The 13,469-nt window shown below is 41.6% G+C and overlaps 1 protein-coding gene across 3 annotated transcripts in view; it reads left to right on the forward strand.

Moving 5' to 3' along the window:
- Positions 1–283: 283 nt before the first annotated feature.
- LOC124290860 overlaps positions 284–13,469 on the forward strand; it is a 30,623-nt gene continuing 17,437 nt past the window's right edge. For 2 of the 3 annotated variants that reach the window (XM_046727704.1, XM_046727703.1), the window contains exons 1-6: positions 284–414; positions 7,128–7,172; positions 7,988–8,076; positions 9,003–9,074; positions 10,898–11,039; positions 12,587–12,675. In XM_046727704.1, coding sequence (XP_046583660.1) covers positions 336–414; positions 7,128–7,172; positions 7,988–8,076; positions 9,003–9,074; positions 10,898–11,039; positions 12,587–12,675 — 516 coding nt within the window. In that variant the 5' untranslated portion in view covers positions 284–335. Of the gene's footprint in view, positions 415–2,692; positions 2,799–7,127; positions 7,173–7,987; positions 8,077–9,002; positions 9,075–10,897; positions 11,040–12,586; positions 12,676–13,469 lie in introns of those variants that run through there. The other variant, XM_046727705.1, reaches the window with a different exon arrangement.

Consider the following 13,469-nt stretch of genomic DNA (forward strand, 5'->3'; position numbering starts at 1 on the left):
CAGTTTCATAAATGTTTGACCAAGGTGAGAACTGGTCATTTCTCAGATTGAGACGGAGGCAGTGGAGCAATCTACTGGTTGAAGTGTCCACTCGTCATGAAAACCCGGGTTCGAATCCCCACATGGGTACAATATGTGAAGCGCATATTTGGTGTCCGCCGTCGTGATATTGCTGGAACATTGCTAAAAGCGGCATAAAACTAACTCACTCACTTACAACGTACAGAAAGCGTGCAATTCGTCCTTATCTTATCAGGTTATAAATAGCATGTCCCGATTTCAAGTGTGTTTCAAGCAAGTATTACGCAAGATTACAAACCAGTAGGTGACCTCACATGACAAGAACCGCCTCTCTCCGGACACCCCACGGACACCACGCCCACCACGCCCACATGTTACAGGTACACATTCTCGGTAAGTCATACATGTAACAGTTCGCTATCTACTCGTTACACCAAGTTTTGTTTTGGATGTTAAAATGTCAGGAACGGAATTGTGTCATTATCACAGTGTGCGACATCGACACAGGTGTAACCAGTCAGCCAGATGAATTGTAAATCATTTTACGACTTTTCAAAAAGGGGCAGTCTGTGACGTCTTACTTTTAGTTGTTTAGGTCATGCTGCCTAAACCTCGTCATAAAATACAGAAATACGATTTTTTAAAAGTTTAATATTAAAACTCATTTGTAAATACAATTTTCTAATGAAACAAGGAATTGGAAATCCGTGTAACCATAGTTGTTTGACAAATTGTAGTGTCTCTTTTTACTTTCACATAAGAAACTTCGGATCGGCTGAAAAGTAGGTCATTGTCTGAATGGGTTCAATAAGATACTCATGATTCGGTTTGCTCACCAACTGCTGTCATCCCATACTATACCATGGCGCCCAGGAAGATAAGATTGTTTATAGTTCAAGGACAAGGTTACTCGCATTAATGTCATGAAGACTTAAGGTCAGGGGGCGGCACTGGCATTCCTTTGGTTACAGGTTAATTTCAGGATTTTCAGTATTTCATATTTTTTTATTTTCCCAGTAATTAAATATTTCCCGTTTTATGCATTCCTGTAAAAAATGAAGGCTGTAGGTTACGAACCAGTGGTTGATAATATGATCAACCATAGAGTGAGTGAGTTTAGTTTTAAGCCGCATTTAGCAGTATTCCAGCAATATCACGGCAGGGGACACAAGAAATGGGCTACACTGACGTGGTTGACCACATGTCCTTGCATCTCAATTCAATTGCGTAGATCGATGCTCATGATGTTGATCACTGGATTATTTACAGATATATGCTGAGTGCATTGTTTTGGACTGTTCTATTTTTTCGCAGGTAAAGTAGGTTGTATTTAAAAATATCAACAAACAAACAAACACAATGCCAGTTCTTCTCTGCACACTCTAGGCGATGGGGTAGCCTAGTGGTTAAAGCATTTACTTGTCACGCCGAAGACCTGGGTTCGATTCTACACAAGGGTACAATGTGTGAAGCCCATTTCTGGTGTCCCACGCCGTGATATGACTGGGAAGCTAAAACGGCGTAAAACTAAATTCGCTCACTCCACGGACACTTTGGACGAAAGATCGTGATGCTGGTTTTTATTCTTTTATGCCAGTTCATAATTACACTCAGCGAAAACAGTGACGGAATTCTACGGAAACAATTAACGCTTCAACTCGCAGAATCTCGATCAGTGCTTCTTACTTCAGTTCATTCACACCCTCTGCGCAAACCTCTCTTTATCGTATTAACAAGCTATCTCAAGGGCGAGAAATGTTTTGAGTTAATATACCTTTTTGACACATTTAAATTAAAGGGTTTACAAGTTTAAACTGAACATGTCATCCTTTTCGAAAATCAGCTGTCAAATGGAGGGCGTTTTAATTATATTTTGGTTCGCATTACTTTCACGTGCCTGAAGCGTCTAACCAATTTCGCACGAGTATTTTTCGTCACTTACAATTTCTTTCAAAATTTTACAAATATGTTTGTATAATTCTTTAAATGTAACACGTTACGTTAGGCTGTGTCAGTTTATAATATGGTAAAATACAAACCATAGAATTTCGTGACGATTAGAGACGAGTATCCGGTCGTTATGCGGTATGCGGGGGCGAAATGCATGTTTTGCACGAGCAAATAACGCACGAGCAAAACATGTCTTACATCCGGACCATGAGTGATCCACCTGATCAAATGAACACTTTTCATTGAACACTAAAGTCTGTTTGCAGTGAAAACGTACCGATGAATGTCACTTTAAGCAGAAAAGTAAGGCAAATACAGTGAAATTAAGACTGCGAATCCTCATAAATTTGCCTTGCCAACTGAACATTTAAATCTCAGAATTTATTCATTGTAGGACAAAAGTTGTTTAACAAACGATCATACATTCAAATCGCTATTATTGGTTTGCATTACAAGGGGGTGAGCGCAGTAGATGGAACAGTGAAACAAATGCACGTGCGGTACGTGATGAGCGTTTACTTAGACCAACTCTACTTGTTCTCGGTGCTTCATTTAATGTGCTGCCCCCTTGCAATACAAACCAATAACAGCGATTTGAAACTATGATCGTTTGTTAAACAACTTTTATCCTAAGTTGAATAAAATTCTGAGATTTAAATGGTCAGTTGGCAAAGTAAAATTATGAGGATTCGCAATCTTAATTCCTCTTATTCGATTTAGTTTTTTGTTTAAATTGACATTCATCGATACGTTTTCAATGCAAACAGACTATAGCCTTTGTAGTTGGATTTCGTGATTGGCTAGACAGTTCAGATATCAGAAATCAGGTAACCAATGACAACGACAATGTGTATTGTCAGTGTTTACTGACATTCAATCAAAACATTCACGAGAATGGCAATCCTCTTTCAGTTTGAATGGGTTTGGTTTTACGCCTTTCAGCAATATTTCAGCAATATCACGGCGGGGGACACCAGAAATGGGCTTCATCCATTGTACCTATATTGGGGAATCGAACCCGAACGCTTTAACCCCTAGGCTACCCCACCGCCCAATCCTCCTTGGATCGCCCGTGACACCAAGCATGTTACGTTGATGGACCCAGTTCCACCTCCATCGAATTTCCTTCGTTTGACCACTTAAGAATATTGTTCAGCTTGTTTTTCCTTTTAATCAGCAAAGTTATTCTAAGTTAACAAGGCCTTACCTTCGTTTTTTAATTTTAATAAACAGAAAGGCTAAAGAAACCGTATACGTCCGTTTAAAATTGTCATATGTTTGATTTTTAACTGAAGATCTGTTACCGATGTCATATGAATATAACCTGTTTTGTAGCGTAGTCAGCACTCATGAATATTTTTTCATGGCTATGTTTTTTAAAATTTAATTTGAATTGAAACATTTGAAACTCATAAAATTGCAAAATGCGCAATGGTTGATTGGCATCTTATAATCTAATCTGTGTAAATAATATAATTTGCTTTAATTGCACGTACTTATTTTCTTAGTCATGCGGTTGATTCTTGCGGGGAAGCTCACTTCAATCACCAGCCTTCGCTGTAGCAGTATATTATTTTACCACATTACTGCAGATGATTTGGTAGAGTGAGTGAGTGAGTTTGGTGAGTTACGACAACATGGGGTATATTATATTATAGGATATTTATATAGCGCACATATCCACGCAGCTAGTGCATGCTCAAGGCGCTGGTATTTTTGTCCCTCGATCATTGGATGTCAATCTCAATGGCACATCGTATTATCGATCTCAACCCCCTGGGGAGAATACAACTCTTGATGCCACTAGGCGCACCGAGTTATTGTGGCTTTCTCATCCTAACGAGGATGAGGGTTACTGAAGGTTCATTCTAGCCCGGACCTTCCCGGGTTGATTTATTAGAATCGTTTGCAGTAATGAGTGATGATAAATAGACATATTCAAATTTAAGTACAGTTAGGTTTCAATTACTTAAAACACCTATTCTGTATTACCTTTAGGTTAGCTGCCAAATGGTAATTATAATCAACGGTTGTCCTGAGGTGCCCGTGGCGATGTAACGGTAATTTTCAGATACCGAGTCTGCAATTTCTGTGGACAGTGAAACCTCTTTAGTACGGACCTTGTTAATCCACAGTGAGTAAGTGAGATGGGTTTTACGCCACTTTTAGCAATATTCCAGCAACATCATGGCGGGGGACACCAGAAATGGGCTTCACACATTGTACCCATATGGGAATCAAAGCCGGATCTTCGGCGTGATGAGCGGACGCTTTAACCACTAGGCTACCCCACCACGCTGTTTAATCCAGAAACACATTTTCCGGAGATAATGAAATAAAAGTGAACATGTGCGTTCACTGTTTGAAAATTCGTGTATGTTTTGGGGTTCCTTTTCTATATGGATCAGTTGGAAGGCTAGACTGACGCCTAGGCTCTGAATATATATAGTATTGATAGAAACAGATAATTCTTTTTAAATTTAAAAGTAGCCCCAGTGAGACGAGAGATTCAGAACCTGAAGAAATCTAGCCTTGCTTCTTTTAGGGCTTTAGCATAGCAGAAATGGTTGGACGGAAGGGGACAGAATGCGGTTCAGGATTGTGAGAAAGACTACTGCAAGACGTTATGTCCGCATTAAAATATTTTACTGTTTCTTTAAAAATACATGTCTCCCACGACTGATGCAACTCTCCTTCCTAATATAGACCTGTAGCACTAAGACTACTCAGTGTAACAGGCTCAATCTAAAAGTACCATTATCCAATATCGTCTAGGTAATGGACCAGATGTACAGACATCGGGCGTTATCAAAACGGCTTATTATTTTCAAAGGAGATTCTCTTTGTCGTTATCCTGAGATATAAGTATCATAAAAGGCGACATAAGTGGGGATCGGATGGACACAATGGTACTTAACGACTGGATGGACCAACACTCGAGTTATTACCTACTAAGTGCTTCAGTAATGGAGTACGGGTCGATTGTTCTTGTGAGCCACAATGAGATCACGTCGACTCAGCATCTTCATCCAGCATCTTCCGTATTTTCGATGGAGGCAAATTGGACCCCAAAACTCACATAAACTATTCTCTTAATACGTCTAGATTTGATCAGCACAAAAATATCCTGAACACTTAGTAATACAATGGATGTGTCATAATGAAGCCTGGACTTTGTCTTTGATGAGTAGCATGGCAGGGGCGCTATGTCCGGTTCAATATACTGACCATAGAACGGCCTTTACCACTCACTCTGCCATTTCCGGGATTGTAGATGCTTCCTCCATCTTGCGAAACCATGTCGAATGTTTGTCCCACAGTTGCTTTTCATACTTCGAAGTGCATATTTACATTGGTTGATATTTCTTCCCGTTTCCATTTGCATGAACTTTGCATATCTGAATTTGATGGATAGCTTCGCTGTTTGCTGTATCTGTTTTTGAAAAACAAACTTTTCGTGAAAAATACATTAGATTGGGCCTTTATGTTGTTTGCTTATTGTAAGGTTACATTATATGAAATAAAATGTCCCAAATATCTTTGATTGATTTCGTATAAAACACCTTATGAGATGATACAAGCAAAGTGTATATTGAATTCTTGGCAGGCATTTAGATCATGGATGTAATTATAGATAACAACATTTTTTATTGTCTTTGAGTGGCATTTAAAAGTGATGCACATAAAAGGGGAAATTTACGGATGTCAGAATCTGTAAAGAGAGAGAGTGACAGAGAGAAGGGGAGAGAGGGGAGAGAGAGAGAGAGACGGGGTGTGTGTGTTTGGAGAGTCCCATTTGTCCAATTTGTGTTGCCGTAAAGTTCTTTTGGACGCCATTTTTCGTTTTGCGTCCCAACACTGCTAAGCATCACCAAGATGTGTTCACGTTGGTTCTGAGGCGCCTCATCACAGCGAGTTTTATGGCACCGCAATAGAGTGGCCAAAGCAGCAAGACCATGGTAACTTCAATCGACATGAGCGATAGCTTCCGAGATTCAGAACACGCGAACATGCTTGACGTCATCCTGTCGTTTTCACTCGTACTTACCACTGAAGCATTACAAATCATTCCATGTTTCACTGAAGGAAACGGAAGACGAAATGAAGAAAGCATTAAGACGCCCTTAACATGCTCGCCTGACTGAATTTCAACATCCGGGTCCTGCGGCAGCAATGGAATATGGTTTCACGGTAAACCGCCACCGAGGCTTCTGCACATGCGCAGCGCGAACACACATCGAAGCTTCTTTCATGCATCTTTAGTGTTGTAAACTGAAATATACGTAAACAATTTCAATTCATATTCACCAACATGTCTGTTGGTTTGACGGCTGCCGCCATCTTTTGTCACGTGATAGTCACGTGATGTAAGTGTGACAGTAGAAGCAAATCCAGTTGCACTCAGGAACCCGTGAAGATCCGGGTTAGAATTGATCTTCAGTAACCCATGCTTGTCGTAAGAGGCGAGTTACGGTATCGGGTGGTCAGGCTCGCTGACGTGATCGTATCAAAATTGGGTAGATTGATGCACATGCTGTTGATCACTGGATTGTCATATTCAGACTCAATTATTTTACAGACCGCCGCCATATAGCTGGAATATTGCTGAGTGCGGCTTAAAACTAAACTCACTCACTCACCCTGTTGCACTACGCAACATAGTATATATTTTACGATTTACCAGCTCATGCGTTCGTGATCATCATTCCGTTCTTTCAGGCCCGTGAAGATCCGGGGTAGAATAGGTCTTCAGCAACCCACGCTTGCTACAAAAGGCGACTATGCTTGTCGTAAGAGGCGCCTAACGGGATCGGGTAGTCAGGCTCGCTGACTTGGTTGACACATGTCATCGTTTCCCAATTGCGCAGATCGATGTTGATGCTGTTGATCACTGGATTGTCTGGTCCAGACTCGATTATTTACAGACCGACGCCATATAGCTGGAATATTGCTTAGTGCGACGTAAAACTAAACTTACTCACTCACTCACTCCGTTCTTTCATCCTGACCAAGGTGAATAAACGCCTCTATCGGTAGTCAATCTCTGGACCATATACAAATCACCATCACATGGCCGGAATATTCCTGAGTGTGGCGTTACGTAGCAACACAAACAACGTATAACAATGAACTAATTCTTTCACATTTTTTTACAGTATTTGTCTATGTCGGGATGTTTGCAGTAGTATGGGCCTCTTCAGGTAGGAATATATCATTAGAGTGTGTGAGTTTAGTTTTACTCCGCACTGAGCAATATTCCAGCTATATGGCGGCGGTCTATAAATAATCGAGTCTGGACCAGATTATCCAGTGATCAACAGCATCGATCTGGAATACGATGACATGTGTTAGATTTGGTCTTCAGCAACCCTTGCCTGTTGTAATAAGTGACTAATCGGAATGGGTTCTTTGTCTCGCTGACTTGGTGGACACATGCCATCATATCCGAGTTACGTGGATGGATCCTCATGCCGTTGATCCCATGGATTGTCAGGTTCAGATACGGACCTCTATGATACCAAAATCCATGACCATTGAATAACATCCTAGTTGGAATTGATCTTCAGAAACCCATGCTTGTCGTTACTCAACCAATCAATCAATCAATCAAAATCGACCAATCAATCAATCAAAATCAGTCAATCAATATCAATCAAACAATCGATCGATCGATCAATCAATCAATCGATCAATCAAACCAATCAATCGACTAATCGACCAATCAATAAATCCTTCTGTCCTGCAGTGAACGTTTAGATCAGTTACACGAGAAGGTACAGATACTCTACCCATGCCCATTGATTGATCTGAAACTGAATGACAAAAATCGAAGACCATTCATTGCAAACATCTGTATTATGAAGTAAAATTTTAAAAAATATTGACTGTAATTAACAGAATGATCATAGCGTGTAATTCGATATCATACGGATTGACAAAAATGTGCCGAGTGTAAATGAGTTTTCCATGCCTGATTATTTCCGTTGATGCCATGCTTCCTGCCATTTTGTCACAGAGTTCCATAAAACGTGGCTTTGTCTTCACTGCACGGGGGTGGACGATCCATCTGATTGTAACGCTTTCAGAGTCTGTCAGGAACCGATGGTAAGATGGTTGATAACGGTACTTTTACACATCGCTTCATTTGTACTAAAATATTCAGGCGGTGGGGTAGACCAGTGGTTAAACCGTTCGAAGATCAGGGTTCGATTCCCCACATGGGTACAATATGTGAAGCCTACTTCTGATTCCCCCGCCGTGATATTGGTGGAATATTGGTAAAAGCGGCGTAAAACCAAACTCAAGACCTAGTAATATTATAATTTGGCTGATCTAGTCAAATACGTAAACTCGTCAGAGGATGTAAAGTCGTCAAAGACCATGCCGTACAGGTATGGATCCATGCCGGACAGGTATGGCCATCCGATACTCACTTTAGGCGGTTTAGGAAGTTATATACGAACACGCTGATTTGGTTGGCAGTCGTAAATGGGTGTTGTAAAGTTTCGGTACAAGGTTTTTTAAAGTAGACCATAGCCAGGGTACTTCGGTATTTCTACCCATGTCACTGCAAAGGGGTAAATGGGAAAGAGTTGTCGTTTGGGTGAGGAGGAGGGGGGTAGCCTAGTGGTTTAAGCCTGCACTTGTTACGCTAAGGCCAGGGTTCCATACATGGGCACAATATGCGAAGGCTATCCTCGGTATTGCTGACATGTTGAGACGTGAAACCACAATCGAATAGTGTTAGTGGTAAGTTTAGATTCGTTGACACCCCAGAGACGCCAGTCTTTCAAAGGGTATCCTTTATACTATTTTGTTGCAACTGTAATAACTGGAAAACCCAGTAATAAGACAGTAATAAGTCCTCAAGACAATAGCTTCACTAAATTCAACAACTCAGCCATAAATGTAAAATATGTTTCACATCGAAGCGTCGTTACAAGTTTAGTACAGACTTCTTAGGGGTGGTTTGTCGCTTCTGTTGAGGTCTAGTATCGAACTATATTGATCACAGATGTTTATTGTTCTAGATCTGCTCTGCCACCAGCTACGTCACCCCATCGGGAAGGGTTCTGTACGACATGGGCTGCAAGCATGCTCTGGTAGGAACAAGGCTGTATTTATCAAAGGTCACAGCTTTCTCATATAAGAATGTTATGGATGGCAACCATTTCACTTCAAAAGTTAACTGACAGTAGCTTTTGTTGAACGTTTTAGTCCACCTGTCGGCCTTGATTGATATTCTAACATGTTATATTTGGGATTACACTTTCTCAGTAAAATACATATTCTGGAGAATCTGGCACTTTTGTTGGGTTGAGTCCCATCCGGGATTCGAACCCACACCCTCAGAGTCAGGCACCTAATCGCCAGCACACAAAGTCAGCTGTCTAACCCACTCAGCCATCGCAACTTCCACAAAACTGGAACTCGGACAACTGGTAGTCTAGACAACGGACTTTGTGTTCCCCTCTGATAAGTGTAAATTGCCACTGCTCCCACGGCCGAAAGCTATGAAATACACAATGCCATTTAGAAAGTGGTCAACTGTAATATATGTTATATTTGGGATTACACTTTCTCAGTAAAGTACATTATATTTGGGATTACGCTTTCTCAGTAAAGTACATTATATTTGGGATTACACTTTCTCAGTAAAGTACATTATATTTGGGATTACACTTTCTCAGTAAAGTACATTATATTTGGGATTACACTTTCTCAGTAAAGAACTAGAATCTGTACTTTACTGAGAAAGTGTAATCCACTTGACCACTTTCTAAATGGCATTGTGTATTCATTGAATGGTATTGATACGTAAAAAGGATCTTGACAAATATCTGATATGATATCTCAGGAATAGATGGAGTTCTTATCTCATTGTAATCCGCACACCTTGACCTTGGCTATCTTAAAGTAGCTTTCTAAAAAGTCAACAGAAATGGTTGACAGTCGACCTTTCATGTGTCGAACTTTCGGTTGTTTCGAAAGGAAGGCTTGGTCCCTGAGTTGTCCATATTCAGGTCCCGTCGGCAGCATCAACGTCGACATAACGGAGTTTGACTTCAGTTTAATATAAATATTTAACGGGATTACAGCTCATATCTGGTTCAATATACAATCAACGTAGAAAGATCATGCTTAAAGCTATTCAAGATGTATGTGCTAGTAGTTTTGTGATTACACTATCTGTTATTTTAAACGGCATTGCAAACCTGACAAATCATAAAAAATGAAATTATATTCAAATATGTACATCAGTATATAAGTAAATCTGAACGGTTCGAGTAGTCTTTTTGCTATACACATTTGGTACTATATCATTTGCCCTGAACTGTCAACCCCGGTTCGATTTCCCACATGGGTACAACAAGTGTTTCCCATTTCTAGTGCCACCGCCGTGAATGTTGATAAAATGGGTGTAAAAGCATCCTCACTCAGTCGACACACTATTACGTTATAACGGGATAACGCGTGATGGTGGTTATCTCTATCTCGGGTGGGATGGTGAGTTAGCCTAGTGGGTAAAGTGTTCTATCGTGACTACGAAGACCTGGATTCGATTCCCAACATAGGTTTAGTGTGTGAAGCTCATTTATGGTGTGCCCCGCTGTCATATGGCTGGAGGGGGCGGTGGGGTAGCCTAATGGTTAAAGCGTTGGCTCGTCACGCCGAAGACCCGGGTTCGAATCCCCACATGGGCACAATGTGTGAAGCCCATTTCTGGTGTCCCCCGCCGTGATGTTGCTGGAATATTGCTAAAAGCGGCGTAAAACCAAACTCAGTCAGTCAGTCAGCAGACATATGGCTGGAATATTGCTAAAAGCGGCCTAAAGCTAAACACACTCACTCACTCTACTTCAATACCGTATTATCATATCGCTTCAGAAAATTCGAGAGCCATGACGTCGTCTGAATGTTCCAGAATCTGGCCAATCCAACCTTCGCACCAAGTACGGCGTTGCCTTCCATGATGACTTTGCCCGCTGGGTCTGACCGGAAGCGGTATCTTTGTGACCGGCTGTGTTTTTCTCATTTCTGCAACTACAGGCTGTGTCCGAGTTACAGTAAGCCTGGGGTCGCTGTTATTTCATCCACTAAGATGACCACGTTACAGCGACCTCCTTCAATAATACATTAGAACGAGTCATTTCCTGCGTTAGGGATCACAGATAATAGGACTGACCGATATCTTCGTGTGATACTTCTTGATATAAAACGCGTAACGTGTTTGTTAGTTTGTGATCGCAATCTTACTACCACTACTACTACTACTACTACTACTACTACTACTACTACTACTACTACTACTACTACTACTACTACTGCTGCTCCTGCTACTACTACCACCACCACCACTTCTACTGCTATTCCTGCTACTACTACCACTACTACTACTACCACTACTACTACTACCACTACTGCTACTCCTACTACTGCTACTACTACTACTCCTGCTACTACTACCACTACTAATTCTACTACCACTACTACTGCTGCTACTACTACTACTACTACTACTACTACTACTACTACTACTACTACAAAACCACCATCAATTCTACTACTACTACTACTACTACTACTACTACTACTACTACTACTACTACTGTTACTGCTGCTACCACTACTACTGCTACTACTACTATTGCTACTGTTGCTACCACTACTACTACTACTACTACTGCTACTGTTGCTACCACTACTACTACTACTACTGCTACTACTACCACCACTACTACTACTACTGCTATTACTACTGCTACTACTACTACTACCACCACCTACTACTACTACTACTACTACTACTACTGCTACTACTACTACTACTACTACTGCTACTACTACCAACACCACCACTTCTACTGCTACTACCACTACTACTACTACTACTACCAACACCACCACCACCACCGCTTGTACTAGTGCTACTACTACTACTACTACTACTACCAACACGACCACCACCACCGCTTGTACTACTGTAGCTACTACTACTACTACTACTACTACTACTACTACTACTACTGCTACTACTACTACTACTACTACTATAACCACCAACATCACTTTTACCACTACTACTACTACTACTACTGCTGCTGCTGCTACTGCTCTACTACCACAAACATCACTTTTACCACTATTACTACTAATGTTACTGCTACTGCTAAAACAAAGAACATGAAAACATTAGCAAATTATACCTTTCAAATATTCCCTGAAACAGAGAGAAAGGTAATGTTACAGACTACTCAGCTGGCATGCTGCACCTGGCATTTAGATATACTCAAGTGTGCAAATAACATCTCCATATTCCCTTATTTTTCTTTCTCTTTTTTATCCTCCTTACAGATCTAATATATATATTTTGTTAAATCCGGAAACCAAGTAATTAAAAGAAGGAAATACGTGAAATTGGGTAGACACCTGGGATCTCTTAAACAGGTTTAGTATAGTGGCCCCTTCGTGAAAGTAACCATTATAATCAAAGTGAGATTTCTCATGGAAGGGGACAGGTCCAGTTCATAGAAATTTAACATCATTAAACGTTTGGTTGGTGAAAAATATCGTTCCGTGATAACTCCACAGTGTTTCTCTGTCTTAACTACAGAATCTCGGACGAATATCCGGTGTGTGACCTGCTCCGGGGTCAGTGACCCCAGTAGATGTGAAAGAATAAGAACATGTTCCTCACACGAGGTACGTCAGTTGAAGTAAACTCGTGAAGATCCGGGTTAGAATTGGCCTTTAGCAACCCATGCTTGCCTCTCCCGTGAAGATCAGTGTTAGAATTGGCCTTGATCAACCTATGCTTGTCTCCCCCGTGAAGATCCGGGTTAGAACTGGTCTTGAGCAACCCAGTCTTGTCTCTCCCGTGAAGAGCCGGGCTAGAATTAATTGGTCTTCAGCAACCCGTGAAGATCCGGGTCAGAACCGGTCTTCAGCAGCCCATGCTTGACTCCCCCGTGAAGATCCGGGTCAGAACCGGTCTTCAGCAACCCATGATTGTGTCTCCCGTGAAGATCCGGATCAGAACCGGTCTTTAATAACCCACGCTTGTCTCACCCGTGAAGATCCGTGTAAGAACCGGTCTTCAGCAACCCATGCTTGTGTCTCCCGTGAAGATCCGGGTCAGAGCCGGTCTTTAACAACCCATGCTTGTGTCTCCCGTGAAGATCCGTGTCAGAACCGGTCTTCAGCAGCCCATGCTTGTCTCCCCCGTGAAGATCCGGGTCAGAACCGGTCTTCAGCAACCCATGATTGTGTCTCCCGTGAAGATCAGGATCAGAACCGGTCTTTAATAACCCATGCTTGTCTCCCCCGTGAAGATCCGTGTCAGAACCGGTCTTCAGCAACCCATGCTTGTGTCTCCCGTGAAGATCCGGGTCAAAGCCGGTCTTTAACAACCCATGCTTGTCTGCCCCGCAAAGATCCGGGTCAGAACCGGTCTTCAGCAGCCCATGCTTGACTCCCCCGTGAAGATCCGGGTCAGA

Source organism: Haliotis rubra, unplaced genomic scaffold (genome assembly GCF_003918875.1).
Source record: "Haliotis rubra isolate DU_JTF1 unplaced genomic scaffold, ASM391887v1 Scf476, whole genome shotgun sequence".
In the NCBI taxonomy this organism is placed as follows: Eukaryota; Metazoa; Mollusca; class Gastropoda; order Lepetellida; family Haliotidae; genus Haliotis; species Haliotis rubra.